This window comes from Protopterus annectens, chromosome 1.part2 (genome assembly GCF_019279795.1).
Source record: "Protopterus annectens isolate FY-2018-M chromosome 1.part2, PAN1.0, whole genome shotgun sequence".
Classification (NCBI taxonomy): Eukaryota; Metazoa; Chordata; order Ceratodontiformes; family Protopteridae; genus Protopterus; species Protopterus annectens.
In genome coordinates this window covers 443,207,486-443,230,870 of record NC_056727.1, presented here as the reverse complement: position 1 = coordinate 443,230,870, position 23,385 = coordinate 443,207,486, and the positions used below count along the sequence as shown (strand labels likewise).

General features: G+C 38.7%; 1 protein-coding gene across 1 annotated transcript in view; it reads left to right on the top strand.

Moving 5' to 3' along the window:
- SNX5 (sorting nexin 5) overlaps positions 1-23,385 on the top strand; it is a 1,365,310-nt gene that overhangs the window by 999,233 nt on the left and 342,692 nt on the right. Inside the window, 2 exon segments of the mRNA XM_044056982.1 lie at positions 1,560-1,665; positions 1,753-1,828. Coding sequence (XP_043912917.1) covers positions 1,560-1,665; positions 1,753-1,828 — 182 coding nt within the window.

Below are 23,385 nucleotides of genomic sequence, written 5' to 3'. Positions count from 1 at the left end.
AGCTACACTCCTAATGGACCCCTCTAAGGCCTTTGATACTATCTCTCACAACTTTCTCCTAACTAAACTCTCTAATCTAAACCTATCTCTTTCCTCTCTCAACTGGTTCTCCAGTTACCTCTCAAATAGACAACAAGCAGTTAAATGGAAAAAGCCACCTCCCCATTCCTCAGCACCACCTATAGGTGTACCACAAGGCTCCATACTGGGTTCCCTCCTATTTAATATTTTTATAAATGATTTTCACCACTCAATCCCCAACTCAAATATCCAATATGCAGATGGTTCAGCTATAATCTGTTCTGCCACCTCTGTCTCCACTTTCTTAAAACTAACCCAAGACACTTTTTCTAACACTGAATAGTGGATGAGAGACTATCACCTAGCACTCAATGCCTCAAAAACCAAACTTATATTATTTACCTCTTCTAAAACAACCACTATAGATAAAAACTCATTCTCCATCACCAGCCACAACAATACAGCTCTCAAAGTCTACTTGAGGCCAAACTGTTAGGTGTCCTCATTGATGATCGGCTTAAATTCGACTCCCACATACAAATAAACATCAAAGAAACCCACCAGAAACTTGGTATGCTCCACGGCCATTGTTGCTACCTCACTCCCTTTACCAAGTTCACTCTCTACTACATTCCTCATCCCTTCTGTCCAATATGGTGCCCCACTCCTAACTAACCTAAAATCCACACTTAAGTAAAAACTCTTCTCCTGCTATAATAAGATTGCCAAGTTTGCCACTAGCCACAAATCTTCTACCAGTCTTAGTGTCGCCCTTCACAAACTAAATTGGCTAGAGCTACCCAATTATCTCACCTACATTCAACTCATTCATGTTCACAAACTCATTTTAGCTCCTCCCTCTGTCCCTCCCTATCCTCATCCCTTAAAATGCACCTTCCAGAAAGATCCTTAAGATCCAACAATCAAAACTTGATAGAATTGCGTAAACCCACTCGCCCCCTGGCAAAAATCTCCTATGCTTTGCCCTTGCGCATCAGTGGAACTCCCTATCACCATCCATCTCTACCATCTCCAGTCACCCTTCCTTCAAAACCTCACTTCATTCACACCCAACATCTGTCTGGGAATGCTCTTGCTCCCATCCCATATAACATCTTCTCCTCTCTATACCTCCGACATCTCATGTACTCCAGAGTCATATTCTTTTCCTCGTAAAGTACTAGCAAGAATTTACAGCAATTCTTATTTTTCTTAACCTTAATTGTTTGTTTCATATTGTGTCTTTAAATACTATGATTGTAGTTGTACTTCTGTATTTACTGTTAGATAATTACTTCTTTATAACTTTTGTTATTGTGGAGCTTTTCTCTCCAGGACTCCATTGAAAATGAGTTCTTCTTGGCCCAATGCACCATACTGGCAAACAACCTGCAAATAAATAAATAATAAATAAAAATAATCAACAATCTTAAAGTAAAGTTAAGTGTTTTAATAATAAGTCTGTTGTGTAGGTTGCTTATGAACTGACTTAAATTGGATTCCAGTAGAACTAAAATTGTTACTCCTAAACTGTTTAGGATGTGGATGAATTTTTTGAGCAAGAGAAGACATTCCTGATAGATTACTTGAACAGAATCAAAGATTCCACTGCTAAAGCAGATAAAATGACACGATCTAATAAAAGTAAGTCGTCTTCATTATGTAAGCACTACTGTTTTTCAGGTACCTTTGATAAATGTAGATCTCATTAGTCTTTCTGTTCTTTTGCAGATGTTGCTGAAGATTACATTCACATTTCAGCTTGTTTTAGCAGTCTGTCTGCTGATGAAACTTCTGCACTTAGCAAGTAAGAGGAAGACAGTAATGTTTTGATTGTTTATTTAAATGCCTGGCTTTTGCTACTAAGTTAATCAAATATTGACTTCAGAAAGGGTCAAACTGGATTTCAGTTAGCTTCTTTTAGGAACTTTTGCTGTGATTGCACAGGACAATTTATTTTCTTACTACTTGCACAGAAAGGTAATTTTTCTGCATTAAGAGTAGTCCTTGGATACATTTCTAAGGTTTGCAGTTTGTAGTACTGATTTATATGTATTTAATAAAACCTTAGTCTGGAATGGTTCAGAAGAGGAGTATACAGCCCAGTGTGTACATTGTAAACTGTAGATCAGCAAGCCATCTGCATATATTTGACTGACCCAGAGGAGTGCAGCTGGCAGTCAAATAACATTTAGATTATGAAAGGTTGTCTGGGTGTAAAATTCATTGAAAACAAAGGCACTGAGTTAATGTAACCCCAAGAGGGAGTAACTCAAAACCACACCTTTTTGGAGTAAATTAACAGGATCTCCTGTTTAGAACTTTGACTGTACAGGGCTCATTTGATCTCGTCTTCAAAAAATTCTTGAAAAACTAAACTTTTCTTGTAAAGATGAGGGGATGTGTTTGGCTGTCATGCAGATGATTCTGGCACTAAATTGGTTTGGAGTTCTCTTAATTATCTTTATGCAACACTTAAAGTAACCATGTTTATTTGAGTGGGAGAGAAACCAGGTGTAAGCTGGGACCCACTAATGCTGCTGACCTCTGAGGGACTGAGCCTCCCAGGCTTTGAGTGATGGGAGTAGCATCTGTTAAGACTTTACAGAGAATTTTGAAAAAAAGAACTATGACCTTGCTTGGAAAAGGATCTTGTTTCACATGGGGAGGAGTTATACAGGAGGATTAACACCCAGAAAGTTTAGCAATCCCATAATACTTCTACAATAGAATATTCTTTTCTGGGTAATGTTACAAGGGCTTTGAAGAAGATGGAGATAAGAACCAAGGGTAAAGACTTGTTTGCCTTGAGAGTGTGAGTACTGGGGGATATACTTGAGAGAATTGTAAAGATTGCTTGATAGTTGACCAGATTAATTTTATTGGGAAAACTGGTTGGCAGCAGGGAAAGCCTATTGATTGGAATGTGTTTTGCAGCCTGATTTCTGAAGGCAACAGAGTGGAAGGAAACTTTTGAACAGGGTAATGTCATACCTAAAAAGGAACAAACTTTGTTAGGTGATCCTGAGTTACAGGCCTTTGTGGATTAAGTGGTTGATTGACACAAGGTGACTAAATGGACAGTTAGTTCATTCTTCAAAATATTTACGGTGGCAAGAAAAATATTTTAACTATAAGACAGTTTGGGAAAATGGTTTCAATTCAAATTCCCACTGAAGTATGGAAAACAATAGCAAAGGTCCGTAGATATTGAGACTAGGTCTAGAAAATCTAGGTTTTTGGATGACCGTGTTTAAATACTTCAGTTTTACTGGCCTGCATATTATCTATAGTTTTTGTTATTGAAGATGCAAGTAAGGTTGTCTATTTTCACAAGCCTTATATCTTTTAAGTTGTCTCGTGTCCAAAAAAAAATTAACCAAAGCTATATCATATATATATATATATATATATATATATATATATATATATATAATGCCACCTTTTCACTGCTACTCCTCCCACCATTGTGCCCTTTTTGTGATGTCAATAGGCACCAGTGGTGGGAGACGGAATGTTTTTTTTTTCCCCAGTCTTATTTGAACGTTGCATTATACTTATTTGCAGGCATACTATGACTGCCTGGGTTTGTTTTTCCACCCTTTGTAGTCTGCAATTTCACAGTGCATGCATCATGTTGCATGTGAGTAGTTTTGCTTTGTTTTCCTATGGGAAAAATGGCTGTGAGATAACCAAATGGATATAGCTTAGTTAGGAAAGCGAGATGGAGGTAAAGGGATTTTCGTTGTGAAACGTTGTGGTGGTTTATTCGTATTGGTTACAGTTTGCCTTGCCGTGAGGTTACAGTCCGTTTTCTGCTGTTTTCATCTCCTTATTGGTGTTGCCTCCATCTCGCTTTCCTAACTAAGGTTTGGTGTTCGTTTTGGTTACAAATGGATATAGCTCTTTGGAGTGGGTTAGCTACAGGGATATAATATACTGTAAACATCTGGAATGGATAATATACTGTAAACATCTGGAAGAGAGAACTCTGTGGGGTTTAAGAATAAAATAATCATAATCTCAATGACCCTGTAACTTCTCTGCCTGCTTACTGCTGGAGAAGACCAACAAAAATGAAATCCCCATGGCAAAAATGTTTCTCTCAATTTATTCTTAAAATCAACAAGTCCTCCCGCAGTCCTCTCTGACAGTTTCTCTGACTAGTAGCTCAGCCCTTCCCTGGCCCACACAGTTCCAATTTCCTTTTGTCTATGGTAAACACAGCCTACTACTGATAAAGAAAGGTTCCTATTTGCACTCTGTGCTCTATTTAGCTGAGAATGTCTTTCATTCATAACACATTATACATGGATTTGGACAAGGCTTACATTGTAAATAGCAATTATTTTCTGTCTTATTAACCACAAGGCACAAATACATCACTATTTAGTTGTGCAAAAATCAGACCAAAGCACAGTATGTACAACCTCTGTATTTCTATTTGTGCTGCCAAACACAAAACCAGAGTTTGTACTGTGATTTCTAGGTTACTGGCCAATTGTTCTCTTTTTGGATAGTCCAGGAAAAAAAAAAAAAAAAAACAGGTGGCAACTCTAGATGCAAAGGAGAAGCAGCAGGGTATTGGCTGCATATTTATGAGAGTGATTTCAAGAAGGATTTGCAAAACCTAGCAGAAAATATTCCTGGACATGAGACAAGTTAAAAGGTATAAATACCCATAATATGGGGGCTGAGGGTAGTTCTCTACTTTGCCTTCTGCTCCTTGTTTCAAAAAAAAAAAAAAAAAGAAACTTGGAAGGATTAAATAACATTACTGTAGGGGAAAAGAGTAGAAAGGCTGAGTATGACAGCATGGCTCAGGATATTGAAACAATGCTCGATGAGAACTGTTTGCTTTCAAAAGATATAGGTTCTGAAAACAATGGGATTAATAATGCTAATGATGATGAAGATTATTCTTTCGTAATAAGGGAAGACATTCCTGAATTGGAAGTATGAGATTCTTCAGATCAGGTCAGAAATGATATATTAGTAATTAAAAGAACTGAAACATTTGCAGGCAGGCAAATGAACATGTGTTGTGCCTGCCAGGAGCAAAAATGCAGGATGTGAATAGAGCCTTAGGATGCCTGAACGTGAGGAACTTTGGAGTTGTTTTTATTCATGTTGGATCAGATGACCATATCTTTTAAGGATGCCCTGATCATTAGTATGGAACTTGCAGCCTTTTTAGATAACGTAGCTTGTACAGGTGTTAAGGCACATTTTTTTTATAAATGAAGTATAAAAAGGAGAGCCGGGTCAGCATGAATGAAAATATATATATTTTTTTTTTTGAAAAATACCTACATGAAAAAATGGCCCATACTAAAAAGTGGTAATGTATACATCATCCAACCCTACTTTTGGGCACAAACATATTTAGGATGAAGTCCACTTGTCAAGACAAGAGAAGAGAATTTTTGTAGCAGGTATATGACAGTATTTGACTAGGACAAGACATGAATTTTTGCTAGGTCAGAAGTTTAACAATTCACAGATAGTAAAATTTGACTTATCTGTGCTGATTGTTAATACTAGGAGCATTAGTCAGATTTTATTAGAAGATTTATTGAGTTCACATCAGATTGATGCTATGATTTGTGAAACAAGGTTCAAGGCAATGGTTGGAAACCATTTCTGTCAGGGTATAAATGTTTTTACTTTAACAAAAATCAAGAGAGGTGCTGTGATAGGGATAAAAGATTTTAAGACCTGTGATTCTTGCATATTTCATGATGACATTAATACTGTAGGTTGTGTAACAATGTCATTAAAGATGACACTGGAACATATTACAGTTGCCTAGACCACCAAACTCAAGTGCTGATAAACTGGAGGAATTCATACATTTCTTGTATGAAACACAAAAGAAAATACTAGCTGGAGGCTTGAAATTACCAGCGACAGACTGGAGCAGTGCTTTTTCTACAACATTAGTAAGGAAATTTACAATGTATGTACAGGAACGGCAGTTGTATCAGATTGTAAACCAAGACTAGATGGGAATGGAGAATACTGACTTTTGTCTATGTTCCTAAGGAGATGATTGTAACTTCATGTCAGGTTTTGCTATATTTAATGTGCAGTGATCATGGGGTTGTAAAAGTTAAACTACTGCTAGATAAGTCTGCGAAAATGAAATCTAAATCAACATACAGAAGATTAATAACAAGAGTATATAGAAATAAAACTCACAATGTTAAACTAAATAGAGTGATGCATTCAGTGAAGGACAGCAGAAGAAATGGGCAAGTTTTGAAAGGGAAATAAAGTTCTATAAAGGGAAGTAACCCTTCATAACTACTGGCAAATGCAGGTGTTGAGGGGGGAATAAGTTTAGTGCAGCAGCAACAGTTGCCAGTATTGCCCCTCAGAAGAAGAATATGTTTATTCCAGCAGTCAGGGAATTTGAGAAGCAGGTGCAAGATTCAATCTGCTGTATCCAGCTATTTTCAGAATATTTTTTTCATGGAGGTTCAAAGTCCTTTCTTGATGCATAACATGCTAGGGAGGAAATACAAAAGTTTGTCCAATAAAAAGTGAGCTGTCAAAAGGGGAGGCTGCTTATTCTGATGATAATGCTCATAGAGAGACTATGTTGGTGAAACCTTTTCCAGTGTTCCAAAAAATGCTTATATGAGAGAAAGGAGTTGACTAAAAGAATCGGGAAATAAACAAGAGACAGGAGTTAGGAGATTATCAACTGGAAAAAAAAAACTCGAAATTCAGGAATAATTGTGGGATTACAGAGCATCAGTCACATTCGTTGAATATGGTGGAACAAGAAATCCTGGAAATGTTGGACTTTAACTTCATTAAAATTGTAGGGGACTCCAAAGCGTACATTGCACTTCATGCCATTAATGTTTAGAAGAACATTTTGGAGAGGGGAAGAGGAAGGAAAGCAGTAACTATAAGTAAAACAGTTTTTGTTAACAGTATTTTTATAAAACATAACATGTACTACATGTTACGAAGTAAAGCTGTTTGCAATTGTTTGTCTGTAATGGTGATACTAAAGTAAATAGGTGCCCTATTTTCCTTTCTTTTTTCTTGTTCCGTTTTAAGAAACGTAGGCACTGCGATGGGAGAGAAGAAAGCCTGGACAAAAGAGCATGATTTAAGTAAAACTGATATGCTTTTTCTTACTTTTGCATAGGAGAATGACTGAAGTAATGTCCTTGACTTGATCTAACAAGTTTTAAGTGGAAGCAAGTAAATGTTTCTTCCTACTTTTTTACTTTATTTTGCTTTTTCTGCTAGTTTTTAAGTATTTAATTGCATTTATTCTGCTGCATTTATTACTGCTTGTTAGTAGCTTGATTAAATTGTAACTGTTATTCTTAGCCTTTTAGTTTTAGTTTAAGCACTTGGGCTTTCAGGCAAGTTATTTTACATTTAGAAGGTTTGTGGTCTACACTCTTGTGGCAGGAGAGTGTAGCCTACACCCTTCTAAGCTGGGAATTGCTGGTGAAGGCTTATTGTGCTTGTTATTCTAAGTGTCTTTGTTCTGGTTTAAGCACTTGGGTTCCAGACCAGTTATTTCACACTAGAAAGGTTTGTGGTCTACACTCTTGTGGGGGTGTATTCTACTGAATTCCTGCTTTATTTAAACTGTTTTTTGCTGTTGTGACTGCAATTTTCTGCACTTGGAATTTCTAGTGATTCTGCATTTTATAGCATAGATTAGATCCAGTATTGCTAAATCTAGACTCTATCATTTGAGCACCAAAACCAGCCATCTTACATTAAGAAGGTCCCCAGCACCCTTGTGGCAGAAGTGTGAAGCCAAGGATCCATCTGAGTTGGGAATGGCTGGAATAAGTCCCAGTCTTGGGCTTCCCCTTCGGTTACTTTGTTTAAAATCATTTAACATTGCTTGTATTTGAGTCATGTTTGTGCGGGTTTGCCCTCAGCTTACTAGAGCTGTTTAGAGATTGCAAAGCTGCTCTGCAAGCAACTCAGTTGTGCATAGTGAAGCACTGATGCAGTTTTCTACCCCTAGCCCTCCATATAGTGGCCACTTTTTGTTAGTCTTACAGCAGAACCTGGTCCATCTAGCCCACTCCCCCACTAGGTACTACAGTATATACCTGCCATAATGAATGAACGGTTTCCCACCATTTCTCCAGCCAGCCTGATTGACATGGGCATCCTAAGGCAATGTAGCAATTGCGTCATGTATACTGACAAACAGTTACTCCTAAAACAAATACAACATATGAGAGATGCATCTATACTATGAATTTGGATTCAATTCTCTCACACAAACCAGATATCAAACAGGTTGTCAGCACACACACACTTTCACCTCTTGCACATAAGCTCACAACACATAAACCCACATATGAGAATGTACTTGCTAGAAGCCTACCTAAAGATCCAAGACATTCCAAACGCAAACCTACTGCACACACTGCAGACCCAACAGAATCCAGTTCACATAATACACACAACAATGTCTCAGCCGATAAGCCCCTAAGATAAAACACCTCAAAACCAAATATCTTGGTCATAGGTGACTCCATAGTGAGACACAGATACCCACTCACCAGGCTGGACAAGGTCACAGTCAGTTGCCTGTCAAGTGCCTGGATCTGTCAGGTCATGCGCGCGCGCGCACACACACACACACACACACACACACACACACACACACACACACACACACACACGTCTCTCAACAAGTACCGTTATGACTGTTGTAGTCCATGTTGGAGTGAATGATTTGACTTACGGCCAGTTGTGTCAATAGCCCTAAGCAGCATTCTATGTTCGCCCAGAATGGCTCAATATAAACAAAAAATGATTGACTTTAACAATTGGCTTAGCTTCTGGTGTCAATCCAGGGGGACCCAGTATGTGACAGCCTGGGAAGTTGAAGTTGACAGACCATGCTGCTTTGTCAGAGATGGTCTTCACCTGTCGTCTCTTGGCTTTGTTACTGGCAAAGGTACTTGCTTCCCTGTAATGTCTTTTTAGGCAATGTCATAACAAAATTCCAGTCATAAAAAAATCCAATGGAGGCAAACTCAAGGTTATGCTGCTTAATGCCAGGAGTTTAAATTTTAACCTGCACTAACTAGAAGCATTCCTTGCCTTGGAAGATGCCAATGTGTTAAATGTGGTTCAAGACTGCAGACAGCAACCCCATCCATGCAAGGCTACAATGACTTCCACACAGAACCTTCCCTGCTACCTACCTGTGAGCATTCAGACCTTAAAATGAGCATGAAAGAACCAAAGGCAGAGGTGTATCCATCTGTAAAGACAAATATACCTCAAGACTAGTCAAACTTTATGGCTCCCTGGAGCTATTCCACATCCAGCTTAACTGTAGGTAAAACCCCCTTTCATATCATTGTTAACTATAGGTCCTCCACCATGAACCACGAGAACTACTCTTGACTACCTGGACCTACTTGAGTTGCTCAGTATACAGCCAAACATCTTGGTCATGGGTGATTTCAACAATCTTTACATTGATTGAGAGTCATATATGAACACAAACACGCTTGCCCTAAGGTTCCTGGACTTTGCTAATACAACTGCTCTGGAACAGATACTCTGCACCCCCACAAGGCACTCAAATGTCCTGGACTTGGTACTCACCAACATGGAGGTCTCTGCAATACCTTCTGTGTTGCCCTCCCTGGTGAGGTCTGATCATAAATCAGTCTTGTTCGAAGTAGCAATCATACCTGACCAGGGGCGGATCGTGCTATTGGGCTAAAGGACTGCAGCCCCCCCCCAGCTGTAATCAAAAAAGAAAATACAAAAATAAAAATGCAAGTCGCGGAACATCGGGCATGCGCACTCCGGCATTTCCGGACTGCTGGTGAACCAGTCGAGTATGCTCAAAATCTGTCTCACCAGAGAGCATGCAGAAGCACTATCCCAGAAGTCTATGCAGTTATAACTGCATAGACTTGAAGGGGGATTGCACTGCAACGTCCACAGGCTGGGTAGCACCCAGCTTTCTCTGCTCTCGCGGAAAGGACTTGCTCTCATCGTCGCTGGCTTTGGATGTGTTTACGGACTTTGAGGTAAGGAATACAAAGGGTGTGGATGTTACAACTTGTTTTACAGAGTATAAAGTGTGTGTGTGTGTGTGTGTGTGTGTGTGTGTGTGTGTGTGTAATGCCCCAAGTGCTGTATGGTGGTGGGTAGAGAACAGGCTTGAACCCTGTACCTTGGGCCCAGGTGGCAAGAGCCTGAATTCCCTACCCACTAACATTTGTAAAAAATTTGCAGATTTTTCCCTCATACTTGTTCTGTTCCTCATAAAATCTATGGTTTCTGTATTTTTGTGTCCTTAGTTAGTAGTGCAGTGGTAGCATTGTTGCCTGACAGCTACAGGTTCTCTGGTTTGATTCTTGGCTGGGGTGCCTTGTGTGTGGAGTCTGCATATCCTCCCTGTGTTTGTGTGGGTTTCCTCTGGTGTCCTCCCATCTTACAAAGACATGTGTCTGGCGTGGTTCTCCCTAGGCCTCCGCTGAAAGTTGGCTTTTGTTCCAAGTCGGACTTTCCTGGTTAACAAATGTTAAAAATGACAAGCATTTGAATTTCAGACTTCATATTCTTCAGAAAGTACATAGTAATACAAAGGCTTTTATTCTAGCGGTTTTCCAAGTTTATAAGATGGATATTTGAAATTTGTTCCTATTTTTGGGACTGTATTCCCCCATTATTGGCTTCATCCAGGTTTTTTGTGTCAAGGTTGAGAGCTATGGTAAGAAATGAATTCACTGAATGTGTTTTGGGGCTGTATTCCCCCATTACTGGCTTTGTCCAGGTGTTTTTTGCTAAGAGGTTGAGAGCTATGGTGAGAACTGAATTCACTGAATATGGTTGGAGGCTGTATTCCCCCATTATTGGCTTTAAGGTGTTTTGTGCTAAGAGGTTGACAGCTATGGTGAGAACTGAATTCATTAAATGTTAGCCATTTAAGTTGTTTTCCTCACTTTCACAAAACAGCTGATTTGGCATAGTGGTAAGTTGCACTGACTGTTTTGCACAGGTCTTGGGTTCAAGACTTGGCAGTGAAATGTATGGTGGTAACACAGCATTTTATTCTAGCAACTTTCCAACATTACACAAGCAATGTTTAAAATGTTTCCCTGGTTTTTGGGCTTTTGTCCCCTCACCAATAAATTTTGGCTTTTACCGGATTTCTTGTGCTGCAAAGTTCAGAGATACAGCTGAGTGAGTAGATTTTACAAGGAGCTGAGAGCTGCAGGGGAGCAAAAGTTTGGTGCTGCTTATGCTGAGTCTGCTTGCATTGTTAATAGCACAACAGGTAGTGTATGTGCTTTTGATGCAGACGGCTGTGGGTTGTATTCCTACAGTAGATATATGCATTGCTGATACTGTATTTTGTTGCAAAGGAGGTGGATGCTGCACTCCTTTTTTGGCGAAGATACCTAGTAACTATGAACCTGGTATCAGTTTGTCATCCATTCCCTATTGCAATATTACTAGCTTATCATTTTTTTAGTGTAACATAGGCAATTTATTCCTCAAGGGCAACAGACACTTTATTTGTAGATGAAACAACGAAATATAAAGTTGTTTGCTAGCAGCAACCTCTTCATTAGTTACAGATCTCTGTAATGTGGAATTATTTTGATGACTTATTTCTTCAGAGATTGTGCATCTGTACTAATACTGTTGGACTGTAGAAGTTTGAGTTGACTTTTGTGATGGAAATGTTCTGAATTGGGCAATTTTGTCATTATTGGTGCATGCATTTTGTTTCATTGTTTACTGGAAAAATGTTCAAAACAAATTTAAAACACCCTCTAAAACTGTACTGTATTGTACAAGGAATATAATTTAATACAATCAGGAAGGTTGAACGTCGAGCTGACACCTCGACGTTCGTAAAAAAAAAATCTACTGCCAATCATTAGCGGACCAGAGTTCAGCTGTGGTGACCCCTAACCGGGAAAAGCCGAAAGACAACAACAATCAGGAAGGTGTATGAAAGAGCATGTGTATGTTTCATGTGCAAGGGGCCTGTGATTTTAAAACAGCCCAAACCCAAAGTTAATCTTTATCTGCCACTGGCAAAATGTATTTTCTTTGAATGTGGGTTTCAATCCTGTTTCAATGAATGTGAGTTTCAAGGGCAGAGAAGTTTTAATGCTAAGTCTGTTTTCATTGTGAGACTGCATTGCTTTGTTTAGCAGATATCTGTTAGTGTTTTGCACTGTAAAATGCAAAATAAAACTTTCAAATAAAGTCCAAATCATCGCAGAAGTAAAGCAGTATGCACATTAGTGTTTATGGTAAATGGGGTGAAATAGCCAAGTAATGGTTCATTGGAATGGCTGTGGGAGGGGGGGCTCCATTCCACCATGATTTTGTGAGGGGGGAAGGGTGGCAAACACAGACAGCCCCGACTGAACTATACCTCTCAACTGTCCAGATTTTTGCAGAATGAATAGATTTTTGCTTCTTTTTGGTTTGTTCCTCATAAAATTTGTGTTTTTCTGACAAATCATTTAGGAATTAAGTCACTAAATAATGACAGACACTGATTTTCTCAAGACCTGTTATTATATCAACTGTTTCAGTTCATACAAGAGCAATTTTTAGTACTGTTTGTTCCCCCAATATATTTGGCCTTGTCCAGATTTCCTGCATTAAGAGGTTGAGAGGTACGTGCAGATAAAGTGCTTTATAGAATTAGGCATATCCAAACCTCTTAACTGTCCCCGATTTTGGCTCAAAATGTTGCTGTTCCCCTAATAATCCCTCTGCAAAATGGCAATTTTGGAAGAAATCATGGAGGGTTTACAATTAATAAATAACTAATAATCAGTTATAGATTACTTTTATTTCAGAAATGCATGTAGATTCTTTTATTTTGTCAGCTGCTCAAGTTAGCAGTACTAATGTTAAAAAGGTGTTCTTTCTTTGACAGGTTCCCAGCTGTATTGTGTAGCTATTTTATATTTTTGCATCACATTTTTGGTCCGTTTTTCATAAAATTGTGTTTTTTTTGGCAAATCAGTGGCAAATTGTTAAAGACTGAAGTTGAAAATAATGGCAGACATTTCAGTTTCAGATTTCATACCCTTCAGAAAATTCATACTAATGCAAGACCTACTATTCTATTATCTTTCTAAGTTTATAAGAGCAATATTTAAAATTTGTCCTAATTTTTGGGCCTTTGTCCCACTTCTGTGTATAGCTTTGTCCAGATTTCTTGCTCTGAGGTTGAGAGGTATGATAAATGTGTCAGGACCATCACAGTCAGCCAGAGACATTTCAAATTATGACATACTTGTTGCACCCCACTCCCTCATGTAGTGACTCTGGATGTGTCCAAGCAAGGCAAGGAGCAGTTATGCAGTGTAAATGTTAAGAGTATTCCCCCATCCAAGGTAGACACAAGTACTACAGTGGCTTTTCATCTGTCCTTGATTTTGCAGACTGTTATGGTTTCTGTTATATTTTTATACTGTTGATTTATGCTTATTATTCAGAAAGTGCCCGTTGCTCTGTGTTTATGTAGCAATGCTTTAATGACAACCAGCTAAGCTTGTCTGAGATTGTAAGATGCAAGTAAGCTTTAATAAGCATACTGTTAAAGAATTGCCAACATTGAAAGCATTTCTGTTGTTGCCATGCAGAGAATATTTACATAACTAGATAACATATAAGCCTTGGGTATTGAAATGCATATGACAGTATTTGTAATAAAGGACAGGATTACATTATTTTAAGAAGCTCATTACATTTGTTGGATACTTGCAGTCATCCTTTTAGGCTTTGCCTGCAAACTAAACAGAATGCCAATCTATCGTGTGTGGTCCATAACCTGTGCAGTAATCCTTTAAGCAATGTATGTTGAGCTTGTTTCTTGTTTACTTTTCATTTTTTACTTTGATCATGTTTTCCCCATGAAACAAGTAGATAGCTGTTGTCAGGCCGCAGGTCTTTTTTAGATAAGAAACATTTTTACAAGTGGGGGTATCAGAGATTTCTACTTTCAGCATGTAACTTGGTACTTTAATAAAGCTGAATATAAATTATAATTACAACTGCAGTGCAAGGAGAAGTGCTTTGAGTTGAGTGCTGCTTGTTTTTCTTTTACTTGATTCGGACTGGCATTCCAGTAATGTATTTAAAAAGTCATTTATTTTTTCATGCCTCACAACGTTTTTGTTTCCATCTAGATATTAAGTAAGCTGTCATGCAGCCAATGCATTGAAATATTTTTTTTCTTCTACACTTCGTTTTGTCTTGATTGGACTCTCATAATGATGGTTTGGCACCTAGGGCAGTGTATTTAATTAGTTAGTTTTTGTGGTTTTGAGCATAGCTCCTCCCCTTTCTAGTTGGCCACACCCATTCCCATTGATCCCACCCATTCAGCTGTCTCCTGGAGCCCCCCCTTTGATTTGAAGCCACCAGCCGACACTGTACCTGACCCACCCCTTAAAAGCAAACAGGATGAAAAAATTCTCCAGAGTAAACTATAGCCTCCTAAGTGATTATATAGTTTCAAACCCCCTGCTACCACTGTCAACACTGACTCCTGTAGAGTGGCGTACACAAATGCCTTGTATAAATACCTATACAAATGTATAGACTCTGCTATACCTGAGCAGATCAAAATAAGGTCCTCACAAAAAACAAGTCACCCTGGTGGACATCAAGCATAAATAAGTTATACAACAAGAGGAAGAAACTAATGTCTAAGAACAAGAGGAAAGTGACTTAGCAGAGGAAGGACACCTCCACAACTTGAACAAGCAAATTAGATATCTTTTAAAGTCCTCTAAAGTCAGTTACAAAGCTAAACTAGCATCCCTAACTAAGGATAATCACAAGGCATTCTTTAACTATGTCAGAAAACTAAAAGGGGAGGCCCAGCTTTGTGCTGAACTAGTAGTGAATGGCACCACTCATACTGACCCTGAGAACATCGCCAACTTGCTAGCAGACAGATCTGGTGCAAACTTCACCCCACTGTCCCCACAAGACGTACTGCAAAGCGTACTTGTCACCAGTCTTCTACATAGTATATCCAAAGGGCAGGTCATAACCACACTTTCCATGCCCAAAACCACAGCCTCTGTAGGACCATGTAACATCCCAGGTTGCCTACTAAATAGTCTAAAACAGGACATAGTGGAACCACTTGGCACTCTCTTAAACCACAGTATAAGTACTGGTTTTGTCCCAGCAGAGTGGAAAACAGCAACAGTAATTCCCTTGCACAAAGGGGGTCCATCAACCGACCCTGGGAACTATAGACCCATAAGCCTAACCAGCCTTATCTGCAAGGCCATGGAGAGAATTATCAAGGACCTTGATCAGCAAAGACATAGGTGACTTTCAAACTCTTGACCCAACACAATTAGGCTTTAAGGGCAGATCATGTTTATTAATCTTGGTGGACTTCAAGAATGTCATCAAAGCCCTGGATGAAGGTATAACGGTACATACAGCCTGTCTTGACTTAGCCAAGGCTTTTGACACAATCCCCTACTCTGGCATCATAGAGAAACTCACCTAGCTGGGAAATTGACCCATATGTCACTAGATTGGTATCCAACCGGCTCACCGCCAAGACATATACAGTCAAAGTTGGGCATTCCACCTCTATCAGCAGACTAGTTACCAATGGTGTACCACAAGGGTCTGTGCTGTGCCCCCTACTGTTTGGAATCTATTTCTCAGAGCGCCAGGTGAAAATGGATTGCCTGTGGCTTAACAGGTTTGCTGATGACTACTAACTGGGTACAATCATGGAGTTCCTCGATGTTGACATACTACAAAAAGGGCTTACACAAATGATTGGTGCCAAAGACATGGACTTAAACTAAATGCAAAAAATGTATTATCATCCCTTTTGGCAAAGAAGTCCCTGCAAATTACAATATTAACAGTACCTCCCTTAGTTCAAACCCTGTGGTGAGAGATTTGGGAACACAGGTTGATGGCAACCTTAACTTTGATCACCATGTGTCCACAGTGGTAAGGAAGGCCTATGTTGCACATCTCATAAGTAAGGGCAATGTATCCAGAGCTAAGGATGTTATAACTTCCTTGTACTCCTCTCTCATCAGGCCACTAATAGAGTACAACTGTCTCTTCTGTATGTACCTCACCAGACACCTGTAACAGCTGGAGAGACCTCAGAGGTTTCTCACCAAGAAAATTCAGCGCCTTCAACACATGGCCTACATGGACAGACTAAAGGCCCTGTCACTGTACTCTGTATATTACAGGCTGCTGAGAGGCAACTTATGCCTGGCCTACAGAGCAGTCTCTGACCCTATCCTAATGGAAATGCTGCACATCCACAAGTCAAATGGGACATGATTCACTCCATCTAGGGACCTTAACCTAGCCTGTGACTTTAACAGTACATGCTGGAAAGATGGATAGGTCTCCCAGAGATTGCTACTCCTCTGGAACAAACTCCCAATTTGACACAAAACAGAGCTCCTCAATGACATTATTTAAGCACAACTTGGACAGCTGGATGGGGGACCATAAATTTACCTCAGGAGTGTCACCTATGTCTCTCTTGGATAAGGGCAGTCCGTGCTGATTATAGACTTGAGCTACAAATATAGACCATACAACATGGTCAGTAAAGAAACAAGGGTATAACATGGCTAGGCTTATAAAGGCCCTAGAGCCAATAGCCTAGTAACCTCCTATGAGCCTATAAATAAACATTGAATGTAATGTAAAGTTTTCCTTTAGCAAATACATGCTCTCAGTGCAATATGAGAAGCTTGTAGGCGAAGGCAACTGTGTACCTGGTTCTCGTGTTTCTATGGACACAAGCAGATAAAGACAAAAAATAGTTTTCTTTCAATGTCTAGAAGAGGTTTTCTGAAAGCATTAAGTTTTCTACATGTAGGAGGGGAATAAAGAGAAGATAAACACAGCACATAGTGTAACTAGAAGCACAGGCTGCACTATGCATCTTAACATGGATAACCTTCACTAGAGGTCAGTTCAAGCTTGTGACTGTAGTTATAAATCTGGGACAGCTGCTCCTATTGTGAGGGTTAAACTTCATTATTTGAAACTGTACATAGTTTTGTGTGGTTGTATTACGTTAATAGGTTCTGGAGGTGTTCAGGGGTGTGTTTTTAGTTTTAGGGGTTTAATTAAAAGAAAAAGTCTTATAAGATGTGATATTGGTTCAAATGGATATGACAACAAACTATATAAAATATCAGTCTGCTAAATTAGTGTATACATGTAACACACAAAAGCTGAAATTAGACATTTAAAAAGCTGTTGTACATAACAGGTGGGAATAATAACTTCATATGACAACAACACTTTCTAGATTACCTTTAGTGAATGGTCTGACAGGTATATAAAAAAGGAGTGCAAATTGTTATCTTACAGGAGATGCATTTGGAAATAACTGAGCATGTGACTTTGATAAAGAGGATTTCAGGATGGTTATTTAGTGGAATATCTGGGACAAAGGAAAAGGAGACCTATATCTTTAAGTTCTAGAGGAGCTCCAATAGTGATAGAACAGAAAAAAATAATGGTAGATCTGTGCAACTAAGGGGCTACTGGGAAAGGAGGAGGATTATGCTGGCATGTATTTATATTCTGCCTAAAACTGCTTCAGTAAAGCTTAAGAAAATTCTGAGAGAAATAATCAGCTTTCAGCAAAAATATTATTTGTAAGTGGGGACCGGAATTTGATTTCCAACAGTGAAGCTATATCTGGGGTGCCTAGACAAGAAAGTATAACAAGATGGTACATTTTTGAATAGATTTATGAAGATATTCGGTGTAGAAGTAAGTTCATTAGTAGGAGCTTGGAAAGAAATTGCATATTCCCCAATGTACAAAAACTGGACTAGGCTAGATAAAAATTATTTTTTCACAGGAACCTGTACATTTAATAGAAAGTTTTTATAAAAATGAGAGTCACTAGAGGTTCCCCACTTATCTGTTAAACAGAGGAATTTAAGGATGAGCTAGTGGAAATTATTCAGGAGTTAAGGAAGATACCTACTCCTTTAGAAAATGTAGGTAGAGAGTGGGATAAAATAAACATGGGGTCCGATTCAATAAAGCCTACACTAAATGTACACAATATGTATTACATTCCTACCAAATTTTTTATGCTTTCTATTCACTCAAAGATTACACTACGCATACATGTAGTCTACACTTTGTGGTAACCTTTGATTCCCTGTCAGTTTTTAAAGCTGCAAGAATATCAGTAGGAAAACTAAAATTAGGAGGAAGAAGGTGTGAGTCATGTCTGTGTTGTCTATTAACTCAAGAACGGTGTACACATAGTATAGGCATTATTGAATCCCAGGGTGGAGTTAAAAACAGGGTAGAACTAAAAGAAAGAGTCATAGTTAAGAAGTAACAATAATTATTTAGAGGAACTGAGAAAGGTTAAAGTACTGTAGAAGAGGGGGAATCTTAAAAAAAGTAAATAAATAATAGGTGCAATTGCAGAGTACTTAAGAGAAAATAAGTGACTACCTACCATGATAATATGCATGAGTTTAGAAAGTTTGCTGTTAAGCAACTGTTTTTTGATCACTCTAGAGCGCAAAACTTTTTAGCACAACTGCTCAGAAAAGTAGAAAAGGTTGTTGCCAAGCTTGGGGAGCCTTTAACAAGGAAAATAACTAGAGATCCTGTAGAGGTATTAGAAATATTTTGGAAATTTTAGAAAAATCTGTTAAGTAGGATATATACGAGGGATTAGAGGTGAAAATTGAAGTGGGGGGATGTCCTCTCTGGTTAGTACTGTTTGAGCAGAGGAACCAAACAGAGGTGCCCTCTTTCCACTTTATTTGTATTATATTTAGAACTATTGGCAATGAAAATAAGGGACGCAGAATTTTAAGAATATAATTGGCATGTTAATCAAAAAAAGTTGGTTTTATTTGCAGATATTTTATACCTGATAAAACCAGAAGACATTTCAGTGTTGTGGAACATTCTGAGACAGTTTCATGTCTCTTTGGGATACAAAATTAATGAAGATGGGGGAAGAGGAAAAAAAAGATAATGGAAGATGCATAGTACTATGGGGCTACTGGCTCGGGAGGAGGATTTCACTGGCATGTATTTAAATTCCACCTAAAAGTGCTGGAATAGAGCTTAAGAAAACTCTTGGGGAAAGCTGCTTTCAGCAAAGAATATCGCTTATAGGTGGAGAGTGGAATTTGGTTTGCCACAGTGAAGATGTATCTGGAGGGCCTCGAAGGGAAAATATAACAAAGGAGGATAGGTTTTTGAAGAAAGTTATGAAAAATGGTTGGCATGGAAGATGTGAACTCAGTACTAGAAGTTTGGAGTGAATTTGCATATTATTCACCAAGATACAAAAACTGAGTTGGGCTAGATAGACTTTATATCTCACAGGAACATGTGCATTTAATTGAAGGTCTAGAAACGCACGCAATAACTATTTCAGATCATGTGCCAAAAATAACTATGATAAAAAACACAAGGTAATGAAATAAAAATGAGACACTGGCATTTTCCCAGCTATTGGTTCATAGGTTGGTACTAGGCTATCAGCCCTAGGGCCTATACAAGCCCTAGCCATAACAATTCCCTGGCTATTTCTTCCCACACTGTTTACTTCCCTGGACCCCTGTCTAACAGGGCGACTGATGTGATCCCCGGGGTGAATTTCCTTTCTCCCATCCAATTGTCAAGGTTCCTTTTGAAGAGGGCCAAAGAGGCACTCTTCTTGACATGTATGGGCAATCTATTCCAGAGTATGGGTGGTTGAAAAGAGAGGAATTTAAAGAATGGATTTTGGAATTAATTCAGGTGCTGCAAGAGAAGATAGAATTTTCTTCTGAAAATACATCTAGGGAGCAGGATAAAATGAAAGTGGAGTATAAAATTAGGGTGGAAATAAAGGAAAGGGAGATATGGTTAAGAAGTGACAAGAATTATTTAGAGGGACTGACAAATGTTAAAGTATTGCAAAACAGGGGGAAATCTCTCAGAACAAGAAAAGGATCAACTGCAGAATGCTAAACAGAAAATAAGGGATTACCTGTATAATATGCATGAGTTTAGAAAGATTGCTGTTAAGCAACTGCTTTTGATAATTCTAGAGTACAAAAACTTTTAGCACAATGACACAGGCAACAGAAAGTGGAAAGGGCTGTCACCAAGCTAAGGGAGCCTATAACAAGTAAGGTAAGCGATCCTGTAGCAGTATTAGAAATATTTTGGAAATTTTATTAAAGTTTGTATAATGCAGAGAAATATGGAAGTCAAGAAAAAGTACAAATGGAAATGTTTATGGAAGAATTACTATGCTAAGGTTAGAGGTAGATAAGGCTCAATTACTAATAGTTAACCAATTTTCTCTCATCTCTTCCTATCCTATGTATAACAAATCTACAGTAAAGTCCCCAGGAGTAGATGGTATTCCTGTAGAAGTTTGGAAGTCAGGAGGGAAAAAAATGATAAAGATCTGGAAGGTTTTGTTTAACAGTATTTTAAGAAAAGTACCAGCATCCCAGAAGAAGGCGGTGGTACCAGTAATACCTAAAGAGGGTAAAGATCCATCAGATCCAGCTTTATACAGGCCCATTTAAATTCTAAACCATGATTATAAAGTGTTTGCCTATAATGGCTAAAAGAATGGCAAAAGTTGTACCAAAATTTAAAGATATGGATCAGTGTGGTTCTTGTGGAGGGGAGGCAAACATTTGACAGTATTAACAGAACATTGATGATCCAGAGGGAAGCAGAATGTAAGAAAATACCACATTTATTGGTGGGCCTTCATACAGAGAAAGCATTTGACAGTGTAGACTGGGACTTCATGAGCAGGCAATGGAAAATTAGCTTTCCCTGATGCAATTATAAGGTTGATTAGGATTATATATAAAGGATCAGAGGTGAAAAGTAAAGTGGTTGGGGTCCTCTCTGATAACTTCTGCATGAGTAGAAGAACCAGGCAGGGTTGTCCACTTTCCCCTTTGTTGTTTGCATTATATTTAGAACCATTGCAAAGAAAATAAGGGACTCAGAAATTCAAGGATATAATTGGTATGGTAGTCTGGAAAAGCTGGCTCTATTTGCAGATGATATTATTTTATACTTGACAAAGCCAGAAGTGGACATTAGTGTTGAACATTTTAAGATAGTTTCAGATCTTCTCAGGATACAAAATTAATGAAGCTAAAACAGGTAGTGATAAATTATGTACCCACACACAAATTGGTCCAACAATATCCATATGTATGGGGGACATGATAAAATGAAGTATTTAGGAGTATGGATTAGAAATGACTCTGTTGTGGCAGCTAACAATATGTGGGAATAGAGTAAGCAGAAGATAATACACAAATTGAGAAACTGGAAGCTTTGTTATATGGATATGGCTACCACAATACAAGCATTTAAAATGTTTAGTCCCTTTAGTCTTATACACAGGTCAGGCATATTTTTATCAACCAGAGGAGAAGCTATGGATACCAATTAGAGTTGAAGGATTTTATATGGGAATGGAAGACAACAAGGGTCAAGTGACCCACCCCTTAAAAGCTGATTCGTCCAATAGAACAATGCAGACTAAGATTACCCAATTTGAGGGGGTATTTTAGAGAAGTACCATTAAGGCTCTTATACATAACAATTGGAAAATTATAATTCAAAGTGGAAAGGAGTGATGATACAGGGAGGAAGCTCAAGAAATAAGGAGATATGAGATTTTGGATGCAGACTCTTAAGGAGAGCAACGAAAATCATATGGAGTATTATATTCCTAAAATAGCAGGGAATATTTTATTTAACATTTGTTAACTAGGAAAGTCCGACTTGGAACAAAACCAATTTTCAGCGGTGGTCCGGGGAGAAGCACTCCTAATGCATGTCTTTGAATGTGGGAGGAAACCCACATGAACGCAGGGAGGACATGCAGACTCCACACAAAAGAAACCAGAATTGAACCAGAGAAACTCTTGCTGTGAGGCGACAATGCTACAGCTGTACCACTGCGCTATCCTGTGAATATTCTAAGAACTAAACCAGCACGAGAATGGAGAAAAGAGATTCTGCGATAGGAATCACTGTGGTTAGGGATACAGATAATAGGCAAGAGGGGGCTGGAATTGGAGAAAACTGGCAGCAGAACCAAGGTATTGGGCGCAAATAACTAGAAAGGGAAAGGTAATAGAATGGGAAGGGGCCAAGAATTTATTTGGACTGCAGGTTAGAGATTGCTATCCCTATCAAGGATTGATATCAGAGTATAGACAAAGAGAAATGGAGGGTTCCTAAATGAAAGACCAACAATGGTACAGTTTTTAATAGACTCTAGAATAGAAGCTGCTGTTAAAGGAATAATTAATAAAGCATTTAAAATACTGCATGATAATTATAAGAATCAATTAGAGGAGCTTGCGAAGAAAGATTGGATAAGTAATTCACAAAGAAACAATGGAGGGATATATGTATATCTCCCAAATATGCAACAAAGTCTAGTAGATTTAGGATCTTTGTCTGGAAGTGTTTACATAGATATATTTATACCTCAGGTAGACTCCACAGAATTTTTCCACAGGTGGATAGCAAATGTTTGGAGGTGTGACGGGCAAGAAAGGCGGCTGGGAACATATTTTTTCAGACTGTAATGAGCTGGCAGCCTTTAGGGTTTGGTAGCCTTTGATGATCATGTTTCACTGTTGCAGTCATTACATTTGGGGTAATATACTGGCAGGTTGCCCTTGGTCGGCCTGATTAACAAAGTCTTGGGTCCTGCATCGGTTGCTGTCCCTTCTTCCATGACGTCAGGTCATCATGGGTATAAAACATGCAGCCGACACCATTTTCATCAGTCTTTCTTGCTGCGCGGTGCCCAAAGCAGAAGCAGTTCGTAAGTGCCGGTTGGCCGACTCCTGAAATTTTCGTTTTTGAGTTTCAGAAACGAAGTCTTCAACCTAAAGCTAAGTACCCCATTGGGGAAACTTTTTTCTTGCTCCTTTCAGATGTCAGTAAAAGTTAATAATTGTACTTGTGGGAAGCAAATACCTCATAAGGATTTTCATCTGTACTGTATTCCTTGCCTAGGCCCTGATCACAATGTGCCTTGCTGTCTGTTTTGTGCTAAATTTAACCAATGCACTATTAAGCGTCTGTATATTTTTGCATCTAAATAATTTGGCTCAGGATTTAACTATCCAGAAATGTCGTCGGTTAGCAATCTGACTACCAGAATTCACAAAAAACACAAAGAAAAAGACAGACCGACCGTCTATGTCCAAAACCGACGACGAAGCTTTTCCTAAGTCAGTCGCCGGTACTCAGTGAGGCGCTTTCGTAGCCCCTGATACCTGCTACTTTTGATTCGCAGGC